This window comes from Vanellus vanellus, assembly GCF_965231255.1.
Source record: "Vanellus vanellus genome assembly, chromosome: 4".
NCBI classification, from domain to species: domain Eukaryota; kingdom Metazoa; phylum Chordata; class Aves; order Charadriiformes; family Charadriidae; genus Vanellus; species Vanellus vanellus.
Genome location: NC_138909.1, coordinates 29,230,232 through 29,256,408, shown reverse-complemented (window position 1 = coordinate 29,256,408; position 26,177 = coordinate 29,230,232). Strand labels below are relative to the sequence as shown.

At 37.9% G+C, this 26,177-nt stretch overlaps 1 protein-coding gene across 1 annotated transcript in view; it reads left to right on the top strand.

Moving 5' to 3' along the window:
* Positions 1-26,177, top strand: part of NFKB1 (nuclear factor kappa B subunit 1) — a 60,344-nt gene that overhangs the window by 2,604 nt on the left and 31,563 nt on the right. The window contains exons 2-5 of the mRNA XM_082483013.1: positions 10,435-10,487; positions 11,629-11,713; positions 19,508-19,548; positions 21,867-21,965. Of these exons, the coding sequence (XP_082339139.1) occupies positions 10,443-10,487; positions 11,629-11,713; positions 19,508-19,548; positions 21,867-21,965 (270 nt within the window). The 5' untranslated portion in view covers positions 10,435-10,442. The remainder of the gene's footprint in view (positions 1-10,434; positions 10,488-11,628; positions 11,714-19,507; positions 19,549-21,866; positions 21,966-26,177) is intronic.

Sequence of the window (26,177 nt, the reverse complement as noted above, 5' to 3'; positions counted from 1 at the left end):
ACTGACACAAACTTGCTAATTAATAGATTTTTGAGTTTTCCTGAAAACAGTACTCCTGCTTTTCATTACTGCCATGCCACTGTCTCATGTATATACAGAAATTCCAGAAATAAGTGCAGTTAGGAATTTGTGTTATAATGTTTATAATTGCAGAGTCTGGAAGGACAGGAACCAAGTTTGAAGGCCTATGAGTCTTTATTATTGAGGATGCTCTCTATGCTGACTAGAAAGTTCAGGTCTCCCTCAGTAGTTAAATGCATACAAAGTAAAGGTTGTTTTGAAGTTGCAAAGATACAGTGAAAGACAATTTTATTTTTTTTTTTTTACTAACTTATGGTTGGCTTTCTGATGTAGCTAGTGATGAGAAAATTCTGCAGTCTTCAGAGGTTAATTAATCTGTGTTTTCATAAATTGCTTCAAAATGTACTTGCTAAAATCTTCTTACCTTTGGGTGCTGTAAATGTTTGTCTTCTCTAAATTCAGAAGTATTAGTCTTAAAGAAAATTGTTACTCATTTCCCTAAGCAACTAATGCAAACTTTCAAGTTAGTTTAAATTTTTTTTTCCGTGTTGATGGCTTTTCTTTGGTTGCAAAATAACACAGCTATTATAAACAAAGAGGAGAGAATGTTTCAGGCAAATCATGAAAAAGAGATTCTTGGTCTCGGTCACTTCTAGTTCCGACATGGGTATTTTAGAAGTGGAAGTTTTAATACTATGTCTTTTAAATAAGCTGTGAACCTTTTATGAAGTTCTACATTGATAAGATCGTAATTACAGTTGTCATTAACTGTGCCCTTAGGTCAGTCAGGCACTAAGTTTGCATCTAATTTTGAGCATAGAAATAATTCAGTGAGTCTTCTTCAGTGCTTTCATTTAAACATATGTATTTTGCTGAAGCACTGTTGACAGTTTCATAAGTAAGGCATTAAAAGATGTTTATTATGCTATTCTCAAGGTAAAATCTTTTGTTTAGGATTTAGGTAGAGCTGACAGACCATGTGTGGGGAGCAAGCTACTGTTGCTACTACTAGCATTTTTTCCCCCTTTCAACTTTTATGTTCTTTTGAAAAGCAGTGCCAGATACATATTTTTCTTTATTTAAAATGCAGAATTAGCTGAACTGAAATACCTCTGTATTTCATTGCATCCTGCAAGCAGACTGTACTGGTATCAACAGATCAAGACTAAAGTAGGTCTGAGTTGTGTGGTGTTGGGGTTTTTTGTTTGTTTTGTTTGTTTGTTTCTTTTAAAAATCATACTTCTATCTGCTTAAACACTTACAGGCAGATTTTTAGCACACAAATGAAGTAAAAACACAGTAAGCAGATTTTTTGGGGTCTTATTAGTTTAGTTTAAATATGTTTTTTTGTTTCATGGGTTACTGTAGAAAATTGAGGCTGCAATTTAACTATTTCTTTGTAAAAAACAAAAAAATAAGCCTTAGTAACCACATTGCACCTGTAGATTTGAAACCTAGGATATAACTGTGACAGTGCTGGACTCAGTTCTACCTGTTTGGTTCCACTTACTGGTGTTATTTAACTGACCATTTCCATGATGTTACGTTTTCAGTGGCTGTTCAAAATGAAAAGGATGCTGAGAATCCCTTAGCTTGCTTTTGTGATTGCACTGGTAACAGCTCTTGCTGTTTTCTGAGCCCTCTTTTGCCGCTGTTGTTGATGAAATGGGGGACTGTGTCTTCAGTAAGTCCCCAGAACCTGTGTGAAAGTGCCTGGTTATACAGCAAACCTTATGTGCACTGGACTTCTGAAATCTTGAGTTTGTTTGTTACTTGGTTTCTCAGAAATGCTGTTCTTTCCCCCCAAAAAAGGAAAAGGTTTGCTGTTTAATCTTGATGATTCATTACACTTAAGGCTTACGAAATGGGTATGTGTGGCCTTTTAAGTTACAATTTTACTTTGATGAACAACTTTGTATGAACTAGAACTATTTCTAAAGAACACTTAGTGATTCTTTTTAATCTGTAGGGAAAAAGAACCAGCATTTTAACACGATACTCAGGTTAGTTCTAGTAGCATTACCACCCCATATGGCTAAAATACAGTGTAGTTACTAGAGGTGTTTTGCTGTGTTGAACCTCAGTATTTTTACATATATTAAGAATTATGCGTATATCGGACTATGCTTGCCATAAATTTGAATATTGTTTATTTCTTTGGTTTAAGTTGCTTGCAATGTGTTTTAACAAAAACATTCTAATTGTATTCTGGCAATATCCTAGAAAAACAGTTCATATGTTTGTGGCATCTTAGTGTTTCCTCTTGTTTCCATTGGTTCACTACTTTGACATTTGGGAAAGGAATAAAACAGTTACACAAAAAATCTGTTTGTAAAGATACTTAGTAAAGCAACCATTCAGGTAGTCCAGTTACTCTCTGCCAAGTGAATTTCTTCATGCTATGATTTTTTTCTTCAAATTTAGTAGTTACCTGGTATAATAAATTTGAGTCTAGATTTCCTACAGTAATTCTGCACCCAACAATTCTGATTCAGAGCATCATACTTCTGGAATCTCTTTAATACTTGTGATTGATTTAATATCCTAAATGTTTTTTTAGGTTTTATACTGTGGCCCAATAATGTGTCTGCTCATGATGGAAAACATTTGAAAACTTTAATTTAAACAGTTTTTTAATTTTAAAAATACACAGCCAGAACTCCCAGGTCCCACCCAACAGGAAATAATAAGCAGACTTAATTAATAACAAGAGGAGGCAATTTGTGTTGTTATATTAGAAAAACAAACAGTGTCATTTAGGGTTATGTAGTGTTATTGCAGCTGCAACAGTCTACAGATGAGAAAAAGTCTGCGGAGGAAAGTAGTATCTTTGATAAAAATGCCTCTCTGCACAAACCTTTTCTCACTTGTATACTGACAAATTATACTCAAATCTTTATTCAGAGATGACATGTCTTTGTAGCAGCTGAAGGAAAGTTAAAAAAAACAAACAAACAAACAAAAAACCAAAAACCCAAACCAAACAACTTCCGTATGCTGCTTTTGTGGAAATTGAGCATTGTTGAGTTTTACATTGAGCATACAGGTTCCTTAAAACAGCCCCTTACTCCAGATACTGAAGTCCTAGATGGGAGAAAAAAATTAGTAAACTTTTAACATTTAAAGGCAAATTTCAAATTTCCAGTCCATTTCATTACTGAGTTAAAAACCCTTCAAAAAACATAGTTGATGGGGGTCCTTGTCAACTTGAGCGAGTTGGCAATCACTTCTCTTGTTTTTTAAAATGCCCTGTCCCGTCTTGTTTGTGCTTAAGAGATCTACGCCACATTATATGAGGGAAAGTATGCATGATGCTCCCTTAATATTTTGGTTCTATTTATTTCATATATATCAGCATACTGTAGCTGTTTATCACCTCTTATTTTGAATAATCCAAGGATTTGCTGTCTGCAGCAATTTTTTTTTCTTTTCCTTTTGTTTTAAAAAGAAAAACATGTGCGTGTATAGCTTGTGTTTTCCTATTTTTTCCAGACTGTGCATTAGGACAGCATTCATCTAAAAGATAAATATTTGGTCCAGTCTCAACCTTTGCCTGCAGACTTCAGAAACAGTATAATTTATCACAGTGGATGCAATCAAAATGAGTAGCTGAGAACAATGTAAAACATTGGTAAAACCTTTCCCGTTTTAAGATTTTGCTTGATTAGTATTTGGGAAGGGGATGTTTCTCCCTCTCCAGAAAATTTTCTTCTGCCACAGCTGCATTCATGGCAACAGTAATGGAAGTACAAGGTGCTGGTAGCTGACAGCTGTTAGAGTTTAGTTGTGTAGACCTGCTCTAAGCAGGTTTGGACAATATGTGTTCAAAATGCCAGAAACTGTTTGGAATCTTGCTTGTACAATATTCCCACTGTCATTACATTGCTTTTAACAGAAACGGGTTTCATTTTTCCTAAGAAAAGCATCTTTTTTTCAGCCTTAAAAAAATTAAAGTGGTTAGAAGGACATGCACAGCTCGAACTAAGGGCTGTCCATCTAACTGCTGTAGGTTCATGACCTGACTCGTGTGTCCTCTGAAGCGTTGGAAGACCGAAGCCTGTGTTTATGTATGGCCTGCTGTTTTGTGCAGAGGTAGAAAATAGCAGCTCTCAGACTTCATTTTTTCCCTCTCTGTGCTTCTCTAAGAATGTATTCTGCACCAAAGGTTTTGGCTCTGGAGCTGTACTCCCAGTGTTTTGGAAACAGTAACTGAGTTACAAGGGAAATGACTTCCTGGATGAAGTTGAGAGGAGGTGGCCAGAGCTAAGGTGAAAAGGCCAGGCTTTGGAAGGGATAGGCAGCATCCTGCCTTTGAAGGCACTGCAGCATGAAGGCTTGAGACTAAACATCTTGGATCAGTATCTCTATTCTGTCAGAGTAGCCTGCTCTGTCTGCTAGCCAAAATAATCTCAGCAGCTCTTGTCCTGCTTCCAGCCCTGACCCAGCAAATAGCAGCATCTATTGCACAATATGTTTCCCAGCACCTCCATTTGGGAAATGCTGATCTCTAAAGCAATTGTCTCTATACAGGTACAGATTATGTTTTGCAAAGGATAGAAAAGTGAGGCTTGAGGATAGATAGTTGCTGCTAAAAGAAATAAACAATACCAAGTAAAACACATTGTAGAGACTCTTAACAGTTAATGTTTCTACCTCACTATTCATAGTTGCTACAGGATTTCAGAGAACTTGAAGCTGTTCCTGAAAACTTAGTTCTCTGCAATCAGATAGTCTGCTGGGTTTCATAGCCCTGAGGTAGCAAAAATATACTTACAATATAATATATAAAACACAGATGTCTTTGCCTCTCATCCTTATTCTTCTCTCTTTTTAATTAGCAAAATAAACAGCCTAAGAGCGTAATCACAGTGAATTTCATGACTTTCATTCAGTGTCCAGTTAAAGAAGTTTGTTTTTAACAGGTAAATTCCAATGAAAGCCAAGTTAAAGAGAAAAAACACTGCTAGAAAACTTGCAGGAAGAACTGTGCTTTCAGTGGATCAGGTCAGCCGAAGTGTAGTAGTTGAGTTTCTCATCTTGAGGCTCACTTTCTGAATCCCAGCCTTGCAAGGTGAGAGCAGGTTGATGTAAAACGTCTCGCAAAGTAAGAGATGGACATTCTTCAACACAGAAACTTATTTAAACTATCACACTAATTCCAGTTCACAAGTATAATGAACTAATAACTCTGGCTAATAAAGATCATGATTCACTAGCATACATCTCTTCAGAGTGCCTTTTACAGAATGTAAATTTTACAGAATGATCTCTGCTATAACAAAACCTTCTTCCATAAAATATTAATATCCTGAACTCAGTCTTTATACTGAACTAATTAAAATATAATGAACAAGTTTTAGAAAAGATGAGTTGATTCTTTGTATTTTAAAACACAACAGCAGGCAGTTATCCTGATGCTACTCTCTTGGTATTCATTTTCTGAGGATATAATGGGCATCCTGTCACATCGGGTTTTATGCTTTTATTTTGTCTGGTTGGCTCAAAATACAGAAAGTTTGAGAGATGAGTGGCTGATAAGAGTTTCCACCAGGCATCACACTCTTTTGTGATGAGGCAGGTCTTTGTAGGGTAGAGAAGTTGGTGATACTATTCATCCTTCATTTCTCCAAATTGTTTTTAAAAAGTGCATTTGTATTCAAAGAACATAGATTAAAAGTAGAGACCTGCTTACCATGTCTCTCTTTGAAGGTCTGGGAAAGGAAGCATGTGTCATGTTTTGTTTTTTTTTTTCCTCTGGTCCTTTGTGAAATGTTTGCTTCATCAGCACACTGGTGCACTTTAAAACATGGATAGATAGATTTGGGGTACTATAGCTCAAATTTCTTTTTTTTAGGGGGTGGGGGAAGGATGTTCAACTACTTAAGGTAATATTCAAATTATTTTAGTTCCTGTTAGGAAGAATAAGAAGTCTTCCTAATTTGTTAGTATATATACTCTTAAGTTTTTTAGCCAGGCTGATATGAGAACAAAGCTAGAAAGAAAAAGAATGAAGTTTAAACTCTTAGTTTTTTAAAAGGCATGCGGCTTCTGGGTGAGATGTCTGTAAATGTTTTCAGAAATAACTGGACTATTAGTATCTGAATCGAACATTAAAGCTTGATTCCTCACATATGATGAAATTTGCATCGGATTATGCTTGTCTGTAGAAAGGTAATAGGAAGAAGTCCCATTCCCTGTTTGTAGGTATTGGATTGGATACTGGTATCAAAGAGGAAAATGGTTTACCTCATTTTTAAAATTCAGGCTGGAAAGTTGGAGAGGAACAGTGGAGGGAAGGGTCTGGACTCCAAAAAGTCAGGGAGCAAAGAAAAGTTGGGTAGAGAAACCCATCTTTGTTTTTAGAAGGTAGTTAGATACACTGGGTGTCGGAGGACAGCAGGAGAGAGATCTGAAATCAAATGATTGAGATAAACAGAAATGAGAATTCTTGTTCCTGGATGACAGCATTCCTAAATTAATTATGCTGTTTCCATTTTAAATGCCTGATCCTTTTGAAGCTTTAAAACAAATATTCAGAATACAATAAACAAGCAAATGTTCTTCCAGCTGTGCCTACTTGTACCTGGTATTACTTGGTTATTAAAGAGGAGTAGTGATCCAAAGTAACTGCCATTATGTTTACTTGGTTGGTTGGTGCAACCCCATCATCTTCCATATATATGTGTGTGTATATATATATCTTCCTAGGTTTTTTCTTTTTCTCCTTTAACCTTTTTCACAATGGCAACTGACCCACTATGCAGAGGAAGGAGTACTGCACGTATATGCATATGTACACACATACACACTTATAGTCGCTCAGTAGGCACCAGTGTGTGGTTTTGGACAAATTTAGCTGGATTTTACTTGTTCCCATTGTGCTAGGAGCTAAACGACCTGTCTTAACCCACCTTTGAATTTTCACACTAAAAAGTACTGAGTTGAAATGTTTCCTGTGCCCCATTATCTGAAAGACTTCAGATGATCTCCAGGGTGGAGACTGTCGTGGTTGATTGTGGTCTGCAGGTGTAGGGGTGTTTTTTTATTGTAGATGCAAGTTTGCAGTACAGTTTGTGGGAATCGGAGATTATGTGGAAAGCAGGCATATATGGTAAGGCAAACTTCCACAAAACAAATTTAAACCCAGTCATCTTCAAGTGAGAGAGAGGTGGTTTTGACTTGACTTCTCTAAGATGCGTATAGCAGCAAGTTCGGCTTGGATAAAAACAATCTCTGCCCCAAAATACAGGTCACGTAAGGAAAGAATGAACAAAGCTACTCGTGGTAGATGCTAATCTTATCGCTTAATGCATGTAGGAAGGGTGCTTAGAAACTCAAGCAATAAGGGAAGAGACCAATTAAAAGTCATACAGTTAATGCTAGGGTCTGTTTTTCTGCAAGTGTCATTTTGTTTTTTAATCATGTTATTTATTCCCTGGATTTGCAGTAATTTTCTTGTAAGAAAAGGAAGCTTAGAGATTTGTAAACAAAATAATTCCTAAGGAAACAAATTCTATTTTCGAGGTAGGCCTCCTGGAACACTTCTGTCATTTGTTTGGCTTTGAAAGAGGACAAAGCACATAATGAAACTGAGAGTGTTTTCAGTCATTTAGAGGGGTCATTCTAAACTGCTGGGTTAATTTTTGTCTAGGCCCTGAAAAGGCAATTAAGTGTCAGTTTACATACACAAAGGCATATGTTTGCACATCTTAATCGTTGTGTGTTTATAATAAACTGGTTTAGCATTCAAGCCAGAGAGAATGTCTTTAACCTCTCCCCTAAACATTGCAGCTGACTGTTGAACACAAAAGACCTCAGGTAAGAGACACCTGTGCTTTTGGTGGGAGAGAGATTGTGTTTTAATACCTGGTTAGAAATTCATTAGTACATACGTACAGCAACTGGGTAGTATGTGGGTAGTTACCTTGCTGTTTCTGAATGTAACATTCATCTTTAATGACAGCTGTTTTGTTCTCGTCTCATTGTTCATTGCATCAGCCAAAAAGCCAGAAATGATCACTTTGATCAGGTGAAATGGAAGGACTGATTCACATAGATGTAGGTCTTATTTCTGTATGTATTCTAATTTTTATATTGAAGTACTTTAAATGAAAAGTTTTCACAAATACTGCCTCTGCGGTATTTTTCCACTGTGTTAAAGTCGTGTATTGTAGCATTGTAAATGTGACCAGGAAGCATAACAGGTATGAGAACTGCCCTTCTCCCAGAGGGTTCTGCTGGAGTGAGAGTGACGCAGTCTAAGAAACTAGAATAAGGCAAAGATGGTAGAACATACTATTAAATTTATCCTATTGGGCTTACAGAAAAAGTTGGGAGATCCTTTGTGTGCAAGTTTTGCAAAGAAGTATACATTTAACAAACAGGCAAGTGGGCAGATGCTATTCATATTAACTGCTCAGAATGTTTTTTTTCTGAGCAAGCATATTTACCATGTTATCTGGGTACTTTAGGTATTTTGGAACACAATTTTGCATGTATGACTCATGAAACAGTAAGTGATTAAATATGAGACATCACAAAGCAAGACTTCTAGAACCATTTCTTATTCTGTTTATGCAAAAGAAATCTGACATTTGTACTCACAGTTACCTAATCAGTGTGCATCAGCAGGGTGGGTAATTTCTGACACTTCCTAAAAAACGTTGGCTGTTGAGGTCTTTAGATATTACAGAAAAAAATCTGCACACTTAACTGGGAACTAAATTACAGTTATTTCGGTGATTTCAGTAACTCATCAATTGGTGATGAGGGTTATATTCTTTCTATGGAAAGGAATGTAAAATAAAAACATCTTAGTAAAATTTGTTGGATACTAAAGGTTTTGTTATGCCTTGTATGTTGACTTTTTCCCATAAAGATTAATAACAGTAGCAAATTATTGATGAAAATAATACTTTGCAGAATGTGCCTGTGAGGTAATGTGATTGACTGGTATTATTTATATTGCTGAAATCCTGATGTATTAGGCAATGAAGTACAGCATGGGCAGCACGTGGCTGCTTGTTATTCATTTTTGGCTGAAAGCTTACGGCCATTTACTTGATATTTGCTGAAATACTACAAATAAATATTACCCCATAAGTATTTCTCTCTAAAATTGAATTCCAAACAGGTGAGTACTTTTATTTTCTAGGTTGAAAAATAATTTTATCCTCATGGACCTCTTTTTCCTGGAAGTCATCTGGGTGTCTCCTATTTCTCCATTTTAGATTTTCTTTCATTTTCTACTTTTGTGGGGTGGGTGGCTATATGTTGGTTTTGGAGCTTGTTAACAAACTGAGTTGAGCCTCCATCAAAGTGAAGTACCTGAGTATTCCAATTGTCTTTTTGATATTTGCCTTTCTAGTTCCTGTAGAAGGTACGTGGTGACTCAGTTTTTCTTTACCAGTTTACTGATCACTTGCCACTCTCTGTCACAGTAGGTTTTCACAGTTAACTTTGCTGGAAAACATGGCTCATGTTCGGTGTGGTGGAATATGAGGGCAGTGACATGTTTCTGTCTTCTATTAGTTGTTAGCCTTATTTAAAGAGTCTGCTTGCATGCAGACATGAGTATCTTGAAATAGTCACTACAGTTATTTTTGGATGTTCCCTTGGAGAGCTTTTTTTAGCAAGATCAACATGAGTGAAGTTGTAATTCTTTCACTAACATCTACATGAAAGGAAATAATACTAATCCTTTATAATAGACATAATAAATTCCTAAGAAAATTTCCAGGCTCTGCTACTGGCTTGCTACTGGCCCAAGGAGAACTAAGCCAGGATGAACTTCCCCAGTGTCCAGCATTTACGTGTAGACCTGTGAGAGAGGGTTAGGTATATTGTACATCCACAATTGTCATTGTCAGCACTGAGTTGTTGTTGGTGCCAAGCACTTGTGGTGGACCTCTAGAAAAAAAGGTGTCCAAAATTAGTCAATGTTTGACTCCTTTTTTTATTTAAAGAAAAAATACTAGATGCTCTTTCTCGGTCATCTTTATCTTGCATTTAGTGATACTTTACAAGACAACCATTAGGGTTCATTCATGAATGCTCAGAAGTGTTTTTGTTGTATAAAAATGCAGAGTCCTGCTTTTGCTAAGCTGTGCTAATGCTTTTGCCTAAACTGTAATGGCAGAATAGTCAAAGCAAAGACAGAAACAAATTAATTCCTGATTTTAATAAATTTTGACTTCAGGATTTGACTGTAATTTCTAGTTGCTTGGGAGCAGGCAATGGAAAATCCTATCCTGTCCTTAGACTGCCCCTTGCAAATACTGCAGAATGTTAAGAGTATTTTAGAAATCAATGACATCATGAGTACAGTAAGAAGGGTCAGAGATTTTTTCAAGTTTCTCTATTGCTGTACATGGGAAAAAAAATGAGAGTTCTGATCATGTTTTTGTGTTTCAGGACTTAAAATGGCAGGAGAAGATTCCTATATTATGGGAGTGTCTGATCCCCAAGTAAGTGTATTTGTGTATTTTCATTATCCCTGTATTCTCTCCTAGCTCTCTGTTTTGGCTTCCTTTCATATTGTCCTGTATTTTCCTAGGCTTAACAACACGGGGATATAAAAGCATTCTAGCTATTGGCTAAAGTCAGATTTGACGAAATCTAGTTGTGTTTTTTTGTCTAAGGTGTTTTTTATGTGACTTGTGAAGTGCCTTGCCACTCATAAAATGGCTGAAATGAAAAGGAAAGCTAGGTCTGCTGAAAGAAGTACTTGGGAAAAGATCCTCATTTTTATGTCCTGTCTGCCTGTGACGCTTGCTCTGAAATTTCTTCTGTGGTGAACATTGGACTTTATCTGAAAATCAAGCCCCTGATGCCCTAAAAGGCTCATTATATAATTTTTTGAGAAACTTGCATTGGCACTGATGACTAAAACTTCCCTTTGTTCACACAGGTCAGTAAGCCTAGCTCTTCAGAAGCTCTTCCTGATCTCATTAGGTCATTTCATGATTCATTTTAATTGTAAGAATGGTACTTGAATGAAAAGTTTGAGTGAAGAACAGATCGTTTCTACTCACCATAATTTCCAAAAAGAAACTATTTTCTTCCTTATGCTTGCTCCACTTTGGAAGAAGATAGATTTATATCTGATGACAATTACAATCAGTTAAGACATGTCAGTGTTCAAAAAAGAAAATTAAACTTTAACCTGGGTCTACTGTTTTTTTGCATTAGGGCTTGTAAATATATTTACATAAGGAATGTAGTCTGGTGGGGTTTAATCACAGAAGTGGAAACGAAAACTCACACGTTCTCAGCAAGGCCTTGGGTAAGACATCCAGGGTCAGATTTTCAGAATTTACTGTTATAAGCTCTTTTGAAAATATAGTTGTTAGTGGACATAAGCAAAATGTGTGCTTGGAAACTGTGCTGAGCTCAGGCTGGTCTCATGATGCTGGTGAAACTTGGTCAGTACTATCAGCTTTGCTTGCACTGCTGTTGCCAGCAAAAATAAAATATATACAAAATGTTTACATACTGCACGGGGGTGTTTGCACTCTCAATATTTGCAGAGAAATTTGAAGTTCTTTGCTGATAGATGCTTTAAGAAATAATATATATCGGTAGTAATTATACTTTCTTTCAATATAGATGTTTGCAATGGAGCAGTTCATGGGAATGAATGCATTATTTAATACTACAAATTACATCACTCCAGACTTACCACTACGAACAGGTAGGAACTGTTGCTATTTGATTATGCTATTGTCCTGCTGTTACTTCCCATTTGTTTTCTTGTGAAGTTCTTTGCAGAGGCTTTTTTGTTTACCTTCTTGTATTTCATAATACTAGATCCCAAACTTGTCAACTAGACTTTTTATTACACCCTTATGCATCTCTTTCTTAGCCTCATGAAACTTTCAACAGTGAGGCAAATCGGAATTTCTTTTGGCTTGTACAGAAACTGAAAGTTTCAATTAGTTAAATGGTTTGAGTGACCAAAGAGCTTTGAATGACCTGTTTTTATAAATTATTTTGTATTTTTTTCTAAATTTGCATCTTCAGTGACCTACATGTTTGTATTGTCAGTTTGCCGAGTGCAACGTGTACTTTTTTCTTTTGAACGGTGCTTCATTTGTTGTAATCATTCTTAAGGCACTTGTTTTTCACTAATAAAATGTAGACTATATTCAACTTCCTGCATCATTCAAATCTGTTTTTCCTTCTCAGCGACTTCTCTGTTTCCTGTAAAGTGGCAGTCTGGTATTAAAAGTACCTGACAATTTCCTGAATAATAACACTGGTTTGAAAGTTCAGAGTCAAATTTTGCAACCAAACGCTGCAAATAAGCAAAGAGTATTCTGCGAAGGTCTGATGTGTAGTTCTTCCACTACGGTTCCAGAACAGAAAGATCAAATAGAAGTGTGTTATATCTCAGCCAGTATTAGCTGCTTGATCAACCTTGGTCTGGTTTTGCTTATGAAATTTCATTATAAGCATTACTTGTTGCTTGAATTTAGAAAACTCTTTCTCCTGCTTAGTTTATTAGAATGGTTGATATGAAAGGAGGAAGGAAATAAATTTTTATTTAAGCGTATGAGGTTTTTCTCAATATATATATCTAGTATAGCTACTAATGTCTTTTAACATCATAACTTTCAGTTGGTGATCTGTTTGACTGTTGTATTAAGTTGTAGCTGGTATCTATTATATTGCAGTTTGCTTTCTTTTGTTGAAAATGCAAATCACTTTTGTTTGCAATATTTGATACTCTTGACAGCAGTGAAGGTGTGAAGGGTAACATGAAATAAGCAATTAACTTTTTACTTCGTAAGTAAAATTCCACCATAAAGTAACAATAAATGCTGATTTAAAAATAAAATTGACGCGTGGTTACTGTTTCAGTGTTTCCTGGTTTAAACCATACTTCAGTTTTCTAGACTGAATAATAGCAAGGAAGGATCAAGAAACACATATGGTACATATGGTAATTTTGTTTCAAGATAAAATGTTTTGATGAGCAAAGCTCTTGACAAATATGGACAGGCATCCAACAAATTAATGTTGTAATCATTTGTTTGCAGTGTGTTTTTATTAAGGCAGATAAAATTGGTCAGTAAAATTCATCTGCGTAGGATTAAAGGGCTTGTGCATTGTATACCAAGGGTTTTTTTCACTGTTCTCCCAGAGTTTCTGTGGAACAAATAAGGTTATTGGAATTTTGATTTCCCCATAATGATCTCTCTCACACGTACCTTTTAAACTTACTCTGTACTCCTTATGCCAGACTCATTCCATACAAATTATTCAGATATATAAAACTGATTTTCAGATATCTATGTCCTGTCTAAACTAGAAAACAACTGTTTCTAAAACTGTGGGGGGGAGTCAAGAATGCACCGAGTTCTTCAGTCACAGAAAACTCTTGCTGAACTAAGTCTAGCTCTATCCTTAATTTGCAAAATTGCTTCAAAAAAGCCTTTTTGGTGGCACTGGTCTTAGTTACTGCTTCACTATAGGTGCAAGTTCCCTGTATACAAAATGGGTTTTAATAAAAAATCATGGATTTCAGATTGTCACAAACAAAAAGGTAATCATAAGTTTTAGAAAAGGTTGATAATTTCAGTGGTATCTGATGATGCTACAGTGGTTTTGTTTCTTGAGTTTATTGCTATAATGCTTACTTCCTCCCCTGCTTGAAACTATGTTGTGTTATTATGGACTAGCTCTGCAGTTATAAGGTAATATAATAATTTGTATGTTATGCTTTAGTTGTTTCCAAGCAGGAACTAATGATTTCTTTCTACACAGCAAGGACAATTAAAAATTCATGTGGTGTTTTCCAAAAGTACTTCCAGCTGAGATATGGGGAGGGTGAAATAAGTGTTATAAAAAGGATTTTTCTCTAGGACAGTTGGAGGGTTTAAACAGAAAGAACTGAAGACATTAATTGTTCCTTGTAATTTGCTGTGGTGCCTACATCTTTCAGTTTGTGCTTTCATAAACTCACAATGTCAGACTTACTACATTGGCAAGCAGGTTTAATATGTAACTATGGATTGCCATATCATGCCAGGGTAGATGAATCAACAAATAGCTGGGGAATTTGGGGACTTTCTGATGATAGATGTTCTGCTGTTATGCTAATATTTACAGTAATAGTAGAAAACCTTTGAGATGTTGGGACAAGGATTTTATCAATGAGGTTGTCAGCACTCAAGTGTCTTTGCTCACTTCTTTTTCTATCTCACGTATGTCAGTTTTAAGTAAAAATTTGGCTAGGTTATTTTGGCTCTAAGGCTGTAATAGATAGCTACGTGGTTGAAGTTCTACATTTACATCTAAGTCTAGAAAGAGAAGTAGTCTCTGTGTGCCTTGGGTGACAAAAGGATGTATCTATAACAAGTGCCATAACAGTACAAACTGCATGACGGAGCTGTGGGTTTAAAACACCACCAGCAGCAAAGGCAGTATGTCACAAAGTCAGCCTCTTTGGCTCGTTGGGAAGTACCCTGCCTTTGGGAGTTAGGTACTAATCCTCAGTGGCACTGGGGATGGAGGGAGCATTATCCATGGCATGTATTTAGGCAGTGTAAAAGCAGAAATGCATCAGTGTCATGTCCACTGTGTAGTTGAGGGACAAAGTGATGCCTTAAATTGGAGAGACAATGGGCGGAGATCTGAGAAAGTGTTTTATAATTTTGGGTTAGAGATGGTTTTTGGAACTGGTTAATTGTTTTGATTATTAGGGGCTCTGGTCTAACTAGCTGTTGGTGTTGTGTTGCATTTTTAAGCCTGTGAAGTGGGAGCTGGCCCATCAGCAGCTGAACAGTATTGCCTGGAGGCTGCTAAAATTACAGTTTTCTCGTATTTATTTAACCGTCTCTGCCCAACCCTCTGTGATGCTTGCTGTTGAGAAATGAGAAGGGCATAGAGGGGAAAAAGAAGGCACTTGTAAAAAAAACTTGATTTCATATTTTTTCAGAGAGAGATAATGTTAGAGATTCAAGGAAGTCTGATCATGACCAAAACTTAGATGAGTCTTCATTTTCCCTGTCCCATAGCAGTGGCCCTAATCCTTGGAAGCACAAGCAGACTTGTGTACCGCTTCTGGTGTTTTTTCTAGATCTTCTGTGCTTGTGTTTTGAAGATTGAACTGAGCGAAAAGAGAGGTTAAGCAAAGACCATGTGCTGCTTACTTTAAACGTCATGCTTTGAACACTGCGAGCTGAGATGCAAGGGAGTGTTCCTGTGGGGGCGAATCCCTGAGAAGGGATGACATACAGATGTTACGATAGGCCTTTCAGGAAGGATATTATCCAGGAAGGATAATACACTAGATTTAGTCTGAGCTTTTGGCAGCAAGGTACCACTGCCAGGATGGACATAAGAAGGTTGGTGTTGGATTTAACAATGAAAACTTAGAGTCTGTGAGTGTTTTCATCCATGTCCAGAGAGCAGAATAGCGTATGATTACATGGGTGTTCCCCTGCTCTGGGGAACCCACTAACAGAGAGAAGGTGAGGTGAGGGCTTGACCACAGCTGGTTGCAGGTTAAATTGAATGGCTTCAGGTACTAGGTAAGCTGTTAGATAAAGGACCACAGTAATCCTATGGTGCTGCCAGGCTTGCTGGGATATCCCACCAACCTTACAGACCCCTTTTTTCTTGACTTTACAATGATGGGAAGAAGGAACCAAGAGGGAGCCTAAGATGGGTGCTCCTTTGGGAAGTGCGTGTGCAGGGTGAGGCCTGTCAAGAGGAAGAAAGAATGTAAGTGGTGGGAGTGTCAAGATGCAGGAGGGCCTCTGACTCAGGCAGGAAGGAAAATGAAGAAATGTAGCAGTTGAAGAAGACGTGGGGAAGTGGGACTGTGACTCAGGCTGGAGGGGAGGCAGTGGGATGCGAGTTGGTCTGTGGCAACCGAGGCGAGAAGACAGAAAAGGAAGCACTGCGGCATACCCAGGATGTGGCGGTCTGCACCAAACCCCCTCCAGGCTGGAGGACTGCATGTTTTAGTTGCAGTTCTTAGCCCTCCTGGCTGCAGCAGCACCAGGCAAATCGTGAGGAGCACTCATGTCAAAACTTGGCTCTTGGCAACCATGGGAGTCATGCTTGTGTAGAGGCCAGCTCCATGACTGTATGCTGCTTTAGCCTCTGTAGAGCAAAAGGATCTCTAGAGGTCCCTTCCAACTCTGATGATTCTGTGATTCTGTGAAAAGTAGAACCTAAGCTATGCATTAAGTAGCCTTCCTTCGTGTGTTTGACACTTAAAAGGGGGTTGCTCATTAAACAAGAACTTGAAGCAAGCAACTTTCCAGCCTAGAACAGAGGTGCACAGTATCATCACAAATCTCGTCATTATTAGTTCCTCTTACAAGGTGTACATCTTCAGGTTCCTGCTGTCTGCTTAGATTATACATGCCTACTAATAGAAACAAAATATTGAAAATTTTCCTGTGCAAAGCACTAAACATCATTTCTTCTCCCCACGGGAAAAAATGAGAGAGAGAAAGAAGGAACCACACAGCCAATAGGCTGCATGTCTAATGTGTTTCTGGAAGGTATTTGGAATTTAGTGAAGACAGCTGTATGAGACCGTTCACTAAGTAAAATCCTTTTTATAGTCAAAATAACATGCTATTTATGCTTGGATGTTACTTTGATTATTGCTGCTTTATTTTTAAATAGCATTTCAGATGCATTTAAGTGCCTTGCATTAGAGTGCCTTCTCCTATTACTTGGATCTGGTTCAGATACTATACCAGAGAATTACTTAGTCTCTGTGAAAAAGAAAATATTTAGTCACAAAACTCAAAGCTTAAAATAAGACCTCACAAAATTTTGTTTTAAATAAATTGGTATGTGATTTCTATGATCTGGATTAATGATAACAAGCATCTAATTTGCCTTTGTACATTTACACTGCACCTTTTTTGCACTTTCCTTGTATTAGTATGTAAGATACTTTGATATTTTTTTTCTGTCAGTATATTTGTGTGCTTTTTTATAAGCTTTTTTGCAAGGGACATAAGAACCACAGTCTTAAGTTTTCCATTTTCTTGAGTTTTCACAAGCGTTGTGCAAGGTAAAACCATTTCAGCAGTATGAAGAATTCCCGTTGAGCTTTCCAATATGCCAATATAGTGTATATACCTCTCTTAGGAGTTTGAATTTCGTTATGCTGAGGAAATGTTGGAACCTGGGTCTGCTGCATCCTGAGGTACTGCTGCAGCCACTTAGCTGTTAAGATAAAAGAGTGCTTCCTTTTCTGGCTAATGTTTAAGAGAAAGCAGTAGTATTTTGTGCTGTTACGAACCCAACGTATAGGTCTTGAAAGTGAACTCCTAAGGGGAGAACAGCCAAAGAACAATTACTTGGCAGATCATGCCCTGGAGGCTTGGTTGAAAGTTGAACTACACAGTTGTATTTTTAGATGCATTATTTCTGCTAGTGCCTAGAAGATACAGGGCCTCTGGATTCTTAAAGTATAAAATTTTCAATGCATAAAGCATGAAGAGGGTGAGAGGTCTTAAATTTAAGTGCCAATATAATGCTTAAGCCCAACTCGACTCATCTTAACTCCATGTCACAGACAAAAACTGAAACATAAAACCACACCAAAGCTAAATATTACTCTACGTCTTTTAAAGTTTCCGAAGTCCAAACTGGTTTTCATGCTTTCTACTGTAAGATGATCTGTCTTGAGGCAATAGTTTTGCGTGACTTCAAGATTTTAATTGTAGCACTGTTTACTTTTTCACAGGAAGAGAAATGATCTTTGTATGTGAAATTGTTGTGACTGGCATTTCCAATGTTACTTTGGCATGAAGCTAATTCAGTTGATGAGTCAGCTAACTTCAACAGCAAAATACTAATTCCATCTATTAGCGTATTTAAACTTTAATTTTGAGAGAAGCCTGTTCAGTTAAGACCTGTGCCAACTAAAGACACAAAGCTCTGTTTTGTTGAAGCGAAGTTGTATTGAGGAGCTGAGAAGGATGCATGTAGTCATACTACAAACTATAAATTAATGAATCTTTTGCCATTTTTAATTATCAGTGAACATTAGGCTTATTGGCAAATTAAAGTTGATGCAAGTATGTAGTTCTGTGCTGAAGCTAAGTACTACCTAGTTAAGGTAGCTGGATGGTGTGGTACTTGCAGATGGTGTAGTTGTTCAGAAGCAGATTGCACCTGGATGTTGGCAGGACACAGTATGCTTTATATGCTTGCAGGCTCTGTCCATAGCTGTGGCTTGTGCTTTGGAGGTTTCACAAGTCCCAGTGAGCTTGTTTGATTCCTTAGCATTAATACCTTTAACAGAGTATAAGTGATGATACATAATTTCAACAGGAATATAGCTGTCAAAATATTGTGTAGGTATTGACAGTGAAGTTGGCATTTCGGATCTGCTTTGATAACAACTGAATTTTTAGCATTGAAATCTGAATCTTCTTCTCTACCTAGCAAGAGGCAGAGAAGAAGTCGTACCTCTCGGAACTGTTGTTTTCAGACTCAGCAGTGATTTGCATTTTAAGAAATATTTCGCAGCCATCCACCTAGAGAGCTTTCCTTCTCGATGCTGATAATCTAAACGATCAGAGTTGGAGCTAAGCTTTGATCAGGTGATGAATTCTTAACCTTGATGGCACAGAGTTCTTATTGGATTTAGGGCCTGCTCAAAGGCTATTTAAACTGGCAAATTTTGAATGAGGTTTATGGTATGAAGTTAGCCACTGTTCAGAGAGTGGTGCAAGACAAAAAGTTGTTTAAGGAAGCCTTCTTTGAAAGACACAAATAGATTGTTAGTAAAACATAATCATATCTATTAGCGTCATGCTCAAAGATGGATCTCATTATAGAGTCTGCATCTGTAGTAAAATAGAGTATGTTCAGTGTTTTTAGAGGCACAGCAGAATGGTATATTTAAAAGTGTACCTGAAATTATTAAAAGAATGTAAATTGTTTAGTCTCCTCAAGTCTAGGGGTTTTTTTGAAGCAGTTCTGACTGTTTGGGCATGTTGAGACAGCTTAAATTCCTCCTGTATTCCCATACCTCAGAGCTTCCCATTGGCTGTCTCTAGACTTTCAAAAGCACCTATTCAGTAGGAAGCCCTAAGGCCAAAAGCTTGTGAGCATAGTCTTTAGAGCCCAAGGGGCTTAGATACAAAAGTTACCCTTACCTCAGGAAGGCCAGGTTGCTTGTCAGTGGCAAGGGGAGGATCCTGTTCTTACTTACCCTTTCAAGTCTTAACTGAGTGATCAGAGTTGCCCATTTAGGCCCTCTGAGCTAAAATTAACTTTTTTGAGTTAATCCTTCCCTTCTTACTCCACTGGTCTTAGGGAATGTTGGAAGTGACAGCCAAGTGATTAAATTATTTATTAATATTTAAGTTCTGAAGATGCTTAGCTACTTTCACAAAGTGTATCTCTAGACGTTCAAGGACATCAATTTTACCCCTGCAACTTATGTGTCAAACTAATAGAAATATGATTTCTATTATTACTTTTCTTTCTTTTATTTTAGCAGATGGACCGTATCTTCAAATCATAGAACAGCCAAAACAGGTAAGAACACTGCATTTTGAAAATCTTTAAGGTAGCTATGTCACTATATTCAGCTTTGAAAAAAATTATGACTTAAGATGAGAAAAAAAGAATGTTGAAGAGGTTGAACTCATAAAAAATGTGGCACTTAACCATAAGCAGTTTTTCCTGTCACTTTTGTAGTTAAATCGTTTCCTGTTTTGTTCTGTTTTCATCTTTGTGTCTCTCTGGAAGTCTCATAAGCCAAAAAAAAAAAACCACCACCTGAAGGTGTTTAAAAAAAAAATGTCTTGCGAAGTATAGACTCTTCACCTTAGAAGTGACTCTTACAGTACCCCAGTATTTTGAAACATAAATGATTAGACCAAACATGGAAGATTTTTAGTTTTTCACATTTCTTGAAATACATGAAAGAAAAAATAAAAACATTTAATTCTGTTCCCAAGTTACAGGAACTTTTGTCTTGTGTGCTTGGTCATCATAACAAAATTCTGTTGTCTTTTGAGATTCCTTTCATCACACTTGGCTGTTTTGAATAACCTGAGAAAAATGAAGATAAATACTTGAATGTAACTCTTTTGTGACTGTGTAGCGAACACTTATGCTCCTCTGATAGCATGAAAGTCATCCCAGCGCACTGGGTAGTTTTCATGCAGCTGATGTACAAAGTAATTGCTGGGTCAAGATTGCCCTGAAGTATAGAATCATAGAATGATTGGGGTTGGAAGGGACCTTAAAGATCGAGTTCCAACCCCCCTGCCATGGGCAGGGACACCTCCCACGAGACCAGGTTGCTCAAAGCTCCGTCCAGCCTGGCCTTAAACACCTCCAGGGATATGTATATGTATGTATATGTACATACATCCTTTGCCAACCTAGAAAATCAAGTAGCAAGACAAGGCAATTGAAAAATTATTGTATATCATGCTTGCTACAATTTATTACTAGATTATAATCCTTAAACTGGAAATCTTCGATGCCTATGTGGAGCCCCCACAGCTTCTCCTATTGTTCTATATAAGCTTATTTATAGCCACTGTTTACACATCTACTCATCTGTTACTACATCTAATAAATACACAGCTTGTGTGTATTAGAGGAAATTACTTAAGGGCTTGCTTGACCACTCACAAGATGGTAAGTCCCACATATCTGCAGGACTGCTTTAGATATCCTCGTAAATCACAGAATCATGGAGTTTTCAGAGTTGGAAGGGGCCTCTAGAGATCATCTAGTCCAACTCCCCTGCTAAAGCAGGATTGCCCAGAGCACATTACTCAGGACTGCATCCAGGCGGGTCTTGAAAATCTCCAGAGAAGGGGGCTCCACAAGCTCCCTGGGCAGCCTGTGCCAGTGCTCTGTCACCCTCACCGTAAAGAAGTTTTTCCGTGTATTTGAACGGAACTTCCTGTGTTCTAACTTGGGCCCATTACCCTTCGCCCTGTCACTTGGAACCATTGAAAAGAGCCTGGCTCCATCCTCCTTCAACCCACCCTTTAGATACTTGTACGCCATAATAAGGTCTCCCCTCAGCCTTCTCTTCTCCAGGCTAAAGAGTCCCAGCTCTCTCAGCCTTTCCTCATAAGGGAGATACTCCAATCCCTTAATCATCTTAGTTGCTCTTTGCTGGACTCGCTCCAGCAGTTCCCTGTCCCTCTTGAACTGGGGAGCCCAAAACTGGACACATTATTCCAGTTGTGGCCTCACCAGTGCAGAGTAGAGGGGGAGAATGACGTCCTTTGACCTACTGGCCACACTCTTCCCTATGCAGCCCAGGATTCCATTGGCCTAAAGTATATTCAGACATCTATTTGTGTAGCTGAGATGAAAACCCAGCCATTCAAAGTCTCCTGAAGCTTTTGTGCTGTTTCTGGACTCTGCTGGGGATACACCTTTCGTATGCTCTTCCCAGAAGGAAGAAGCATTTCTGTTTCATTCATCTTCTTTACGATGCTTTGGACATCCTTGATTATTATTGGCTTTAATTCTCTCTACCTGTCAGCAATCATGGGAGAGTGTCTCTCTCTTGGATTCTCTATCTTTTAATTCTTATCTTTTTTTGAGAGTACAAATGGAACTCTGCTTCAAAATATCTTCGCTTACTGAAAGAAAAAATTCAAGTTGCTGCTGCGTGTAAGAGCGAGAATAGAACAGTTTCTCCAGGGCTACAGTTCAGTGGTGCTTTGTTAAGCAGCACCCAGACAGCTTTTCAGGGATGAACAGTTGTAACTTTTCTGTTTGTGGGCTATTTGGGCAAAACTTGTTTGTGTGTGTGTGTGTGCACTTGTTTTGTTTTGTTTCTAAACAGCTTTCAAGTTTCTTTGCCTTTATTTCCACAGAGGGGCTTTCGTTTCCGATACGTATGCGAAGGGCCTTCACATGGTGGACTTCCTGGTGCTTCTAGTGAAAAGAACAAAAAATCATACCCTCAGGTCAAAGTAAGTACATAAATCATAAATTTTGCAAACTGAATGCAGTTGTCATATGTATGTGTATATGACCTTACTGCATATCAACATAAATTTGTGTGAAATTACTCAAGACTGACTGCATTTCAGTCCCACCTTTTAAAATGTAATTGATTTTGAAAAGCAAGGTATCTTTAGATTTGTGGAGTTATTTTTGCACTGTATTTCTCTGCTAGCAGTTAAGCAATAAGCTTTCCTGCACTTACTACCTCACTGCCCTTGTGCAGACTAATGGAGCTCTTCCCTAAGGTGCAGAGTTTTAGCTTAAAGCACGGCCTGAGTTGCTCAATTACTCCACTTCTAGCATACTGCAAAACATGAGTCTGGTCAGTTATTCCACTTCACTCTAAGATGCTATTTACCAAGTTTTCCTTCCTTTTCTGTTCATGTTACTCCTTATTCAATATCTCTAGGATACTTGGCTCTTAAGGACATATTTCCTTTAAAGTCAACAGAAAACTTCTCATTTTAATAAGAACAGCATTGCGTTCACGTTTTCACTGAACGTTTTTTGGGGCTTTTTTTCCCTGGAAAAAATTCAAGGATGTTAATCAAAGCAACATTTTCTGCTAGCGCAGTATGAAGATTATAACAGTGGTGATTAATCGTTCTAAGATTAGAGAAGAACTGTCTTTGCCTATGGTTCTTGCGGCAAATTCTTTTTCCATGGAAGTGCGGAAAAGATACACTGGGTCTTCTCAGTATTTTTTTAACTTACGAAAGTGTTAGTCTTGGTGTATTGCATTACCTCTTTGAACTGTTGCACTAGAGATTGTCTCATGAGGAGCAGGGTTAATGTTTTAATTCTGGTGTTATCTCTTAATGTGTTTTAATTCTGGTGTTATCTCTTACTCTGCTTTATGGGGAGAGAGGGGAGGGAAGAGTGGCAAGCAGTCAGCTTCTGTCTTGGTGTGTGCCACTCCTTAGCTTTCTCTGCAGTATGTGTGTAGTTCTTCCACAGTTCTTGAGAAAGGCTGGAATTTGGAACAGTTGCATCTCCATAATGAATCAGTATGAGTGTGACTCAATGGAAAATAATCAGCATTGGCAGAGATAGCTTAGGGTGTTAGTCTTGCAAATTGAGAAGAGGCTGGGAAAGCTGATTTCATATAGCTTTGCAAAACTCCTATGAAAATTTACTAGCCCAGGCAAAGGATCTTCTTGCTTTTCCCTTTCCTGTTGTGACGGTAATGATGAACCAATGAATGGAAATTTCACTGGTACGTTCCGATATAAAATAACTTACCTCAATTGAGCCAGATCTTTGGATTCCAGTCCAGTCTGTATTGATAATAATACAAGTGATCCTTTATAAAGGTGTGATGGGTCGCACAATAGCATTCCAAGGAGATAGGCAGTGAGGAGTTATAGAGAAAATGGAATTTCTCCATGAGTAAACTAGAAAGCAAAATGTTCTTTGGCTTTCCATCAAACCTTCTGCTTTCATTGATCATCAGATTTTAATTTCATCTAAAGCTTCCCCCCCCACATACACACGTGTGTCCCTTCCCCTCCCTCTCTCTCATCCTACTGTGCATCTGGGTTTTTTCTAGTACAAATCCCCACATGGCAACACCTGCTGGGAGAGGCTGGCAAGGGAACACAACAAGTAAATTCCTCAAGGCCATTGCTTGTTAGTGCCTGTTCTTGATTCAAGTGGTGCCAGTAAAGACAGAAGTGTTTCACACCTTTTCCTGTAAGTCTCTTCTGTGTTTTGTCAAAGGGTGCTCACCTTGTCATAACTGAGGTGAGCACAATTGAAGATTGCTGGGTTTTGTTGCGTTGGGGTATTTTTGTTTTGGTTTGGGTTTTTTGTGTTTTTGTTTTGTTTTGTTTTTTGTTTTTACTTTTGTGCCAGGGCTTTCACCATAAAACCTCCATTAGTCTCCATTAGTTGATCACAGTGCTGTGAAAGGACAGTAGCATGAGTTTTGGCTGTACTGTAAAAAGTAGGTTTTGTGACAGAGCTCTAAACCTTGGTCATAGTGTGGTCAGTGCAGCTCACATTGGGATCTCTCTTCTGCTTGGCCAACTCTTCACAGAAAACTGATGTAATTTACCAGTAGCTGCCACGGGATGTCCTGAAAATAGGCATCTTCAGTGCACAAAAAAGCGTTGCCGACTCCCTATTCCCTTTTCGTAGGCCAAGAGAAAACACATTTATCTGATATGACCTCTTGCACAACGTGAACTATTCAACTTCACCCTCCCCCCCACCCCACCCCACCCCCCCCAGTCTCTAACTTGTGGCTGAGCTGGAACACTGAGCTGGAAAGATGTATCTTTCATTTAAAGGCTTGAGTGCTGAAGACTTTGCTGTGTCTCTAAGCAGGATGTTTTGGTAGTTAATTACATATTTAACCACCTTCTGTATAGGATATTAGGAGATGATGTAGGTCAGGAGTTAGTGTAGCTACTCTGCAATGCCTGTCTTTACACTTAAAACAAATCTGCACTGGCCAGCAATGTGGAATTGATTGAAAACCTCTTACTTTAACAACGCAGCCATGACAAATGGAGTCTAGATAACAGTAGTATTTTTCTATAATATAACAAATGAGATTAATAATTCTTTACATCTTATGGAATTATATTCCTTTGTTTAACCCTGTCTTTGCTAAGAGTAATCCTAAGATCATGTACAAAACATCCTACATTTTCAGAGAATTTTATGTAACTTTGCATGTAGTTATGGAGAGCAGAGAAGTTGTAGATACTGAACATGTTATAATGAAGTCATGTTTCATGACAAGTTTCATGATTTTAGTAGAAAGCTACCTAAAATTCTTCATTTAATTTTCATCTACTTACTGTAAGTAACACAGTGCTGGAAGTTTTTACTATCTAGAACAGTTGAAATCAAAGCTCCTGAGCTGCTTATTCATCATTAGCTTTTTGTCCAGGGGAAAAAAACGATCAACAGTATAAGAAAGAATAAGATTGCATTGCTTAATATTATCACTAGCTTACTTAACTATCTAATTTTTGTATTCATAATTTGATATTTTTATGTATTTGAAAAACTGTGAGAAAACTTGCACTGAAAATTTCCACTGGCCTTCTTACGCATTTACCATGTCTGTCCTGATCTTGCATACTGATGTTAGTGTAGGCATATTCATGTTTTACACTGAAGTACTAGATCTAGTTTTGGGTGTGAAAAGAATTTGCTGAAAATAGTGGCATGAAGGAAATGTCCTGAATTTTCATCTCCTTGGGGGCAAATCTACGTGGGTGGCTGCAAACTTAAATTGCCTATTCTTTGTGAGCTGGATGTAAATCAACTCCAGCCCAGAGGCTGAGTAACCGATTGCGCAGAGGTGTGCAGAGCTAATGAGCACCATCTTTCTGCCATGAGTTTGGACACTGTGCAGTTCAGCATGAGAATCGAAGCTGTGTACCAGTTAGGCAGCCCCAAACCTGGGCACCTGAACAGGAGAACTGCCCATCCAGGCATGTCCTGGAGCTATCCTAAATTATACCTCAATTTGGAGATAAGTGTTCTTATTGAAATCGGGGATTTCAGCACATACTTCCAAGATCAGGAGGGGAATTTGTGGAAAATTAGTCAAGTTACTTTGTTGATGAGCCTTCTGGGTGAAGAAAGGAGCAGCGTATTTGCTTTTCCACTCCCCCTCTGCCCCGGAATTATATTGTAGAGTGACTGATCACTGATTACAAGTTAAAAATTCATTTAGCAGCTGAATTAAGGAATAGACATGAGACAAGGACGAGCAGACTTTTTGTTATAATTCTTTACCCCTCTTAAAAACCTGTCCTGAACCAAATTCAGCCAAAGCTAAATTCAGTGAGATTTGTGCTTTTTTACTGTTATCATAAATTTGGCTGAATATGGGGTGCCGATCCCTTTAGTTGGGCTCCTAAAGCAGAGCACCTAACTTGTATTTTTGGCATGAGAGTGACCTCACATTCAGAGAATCAGAATATCTTCAGCTTCCATCAGTTTAAGTTACTTTACATTGCATATTCTTAGTCCTCTAAGTAAGTATTCAGTTGTCTAAATGATTTGTACCACATCTGAAATATTTTGTCTTAAACTAGCAGCTGAAAAAAAGTGCTGCTGCTGTGTTGAATATAGAGTGAGCGGCATCTCATCCATTGAACGCTTTTTGTATGTGCATATTGAGGACAGCACTAGTCACACTCTGAAGGTTAGGCAGG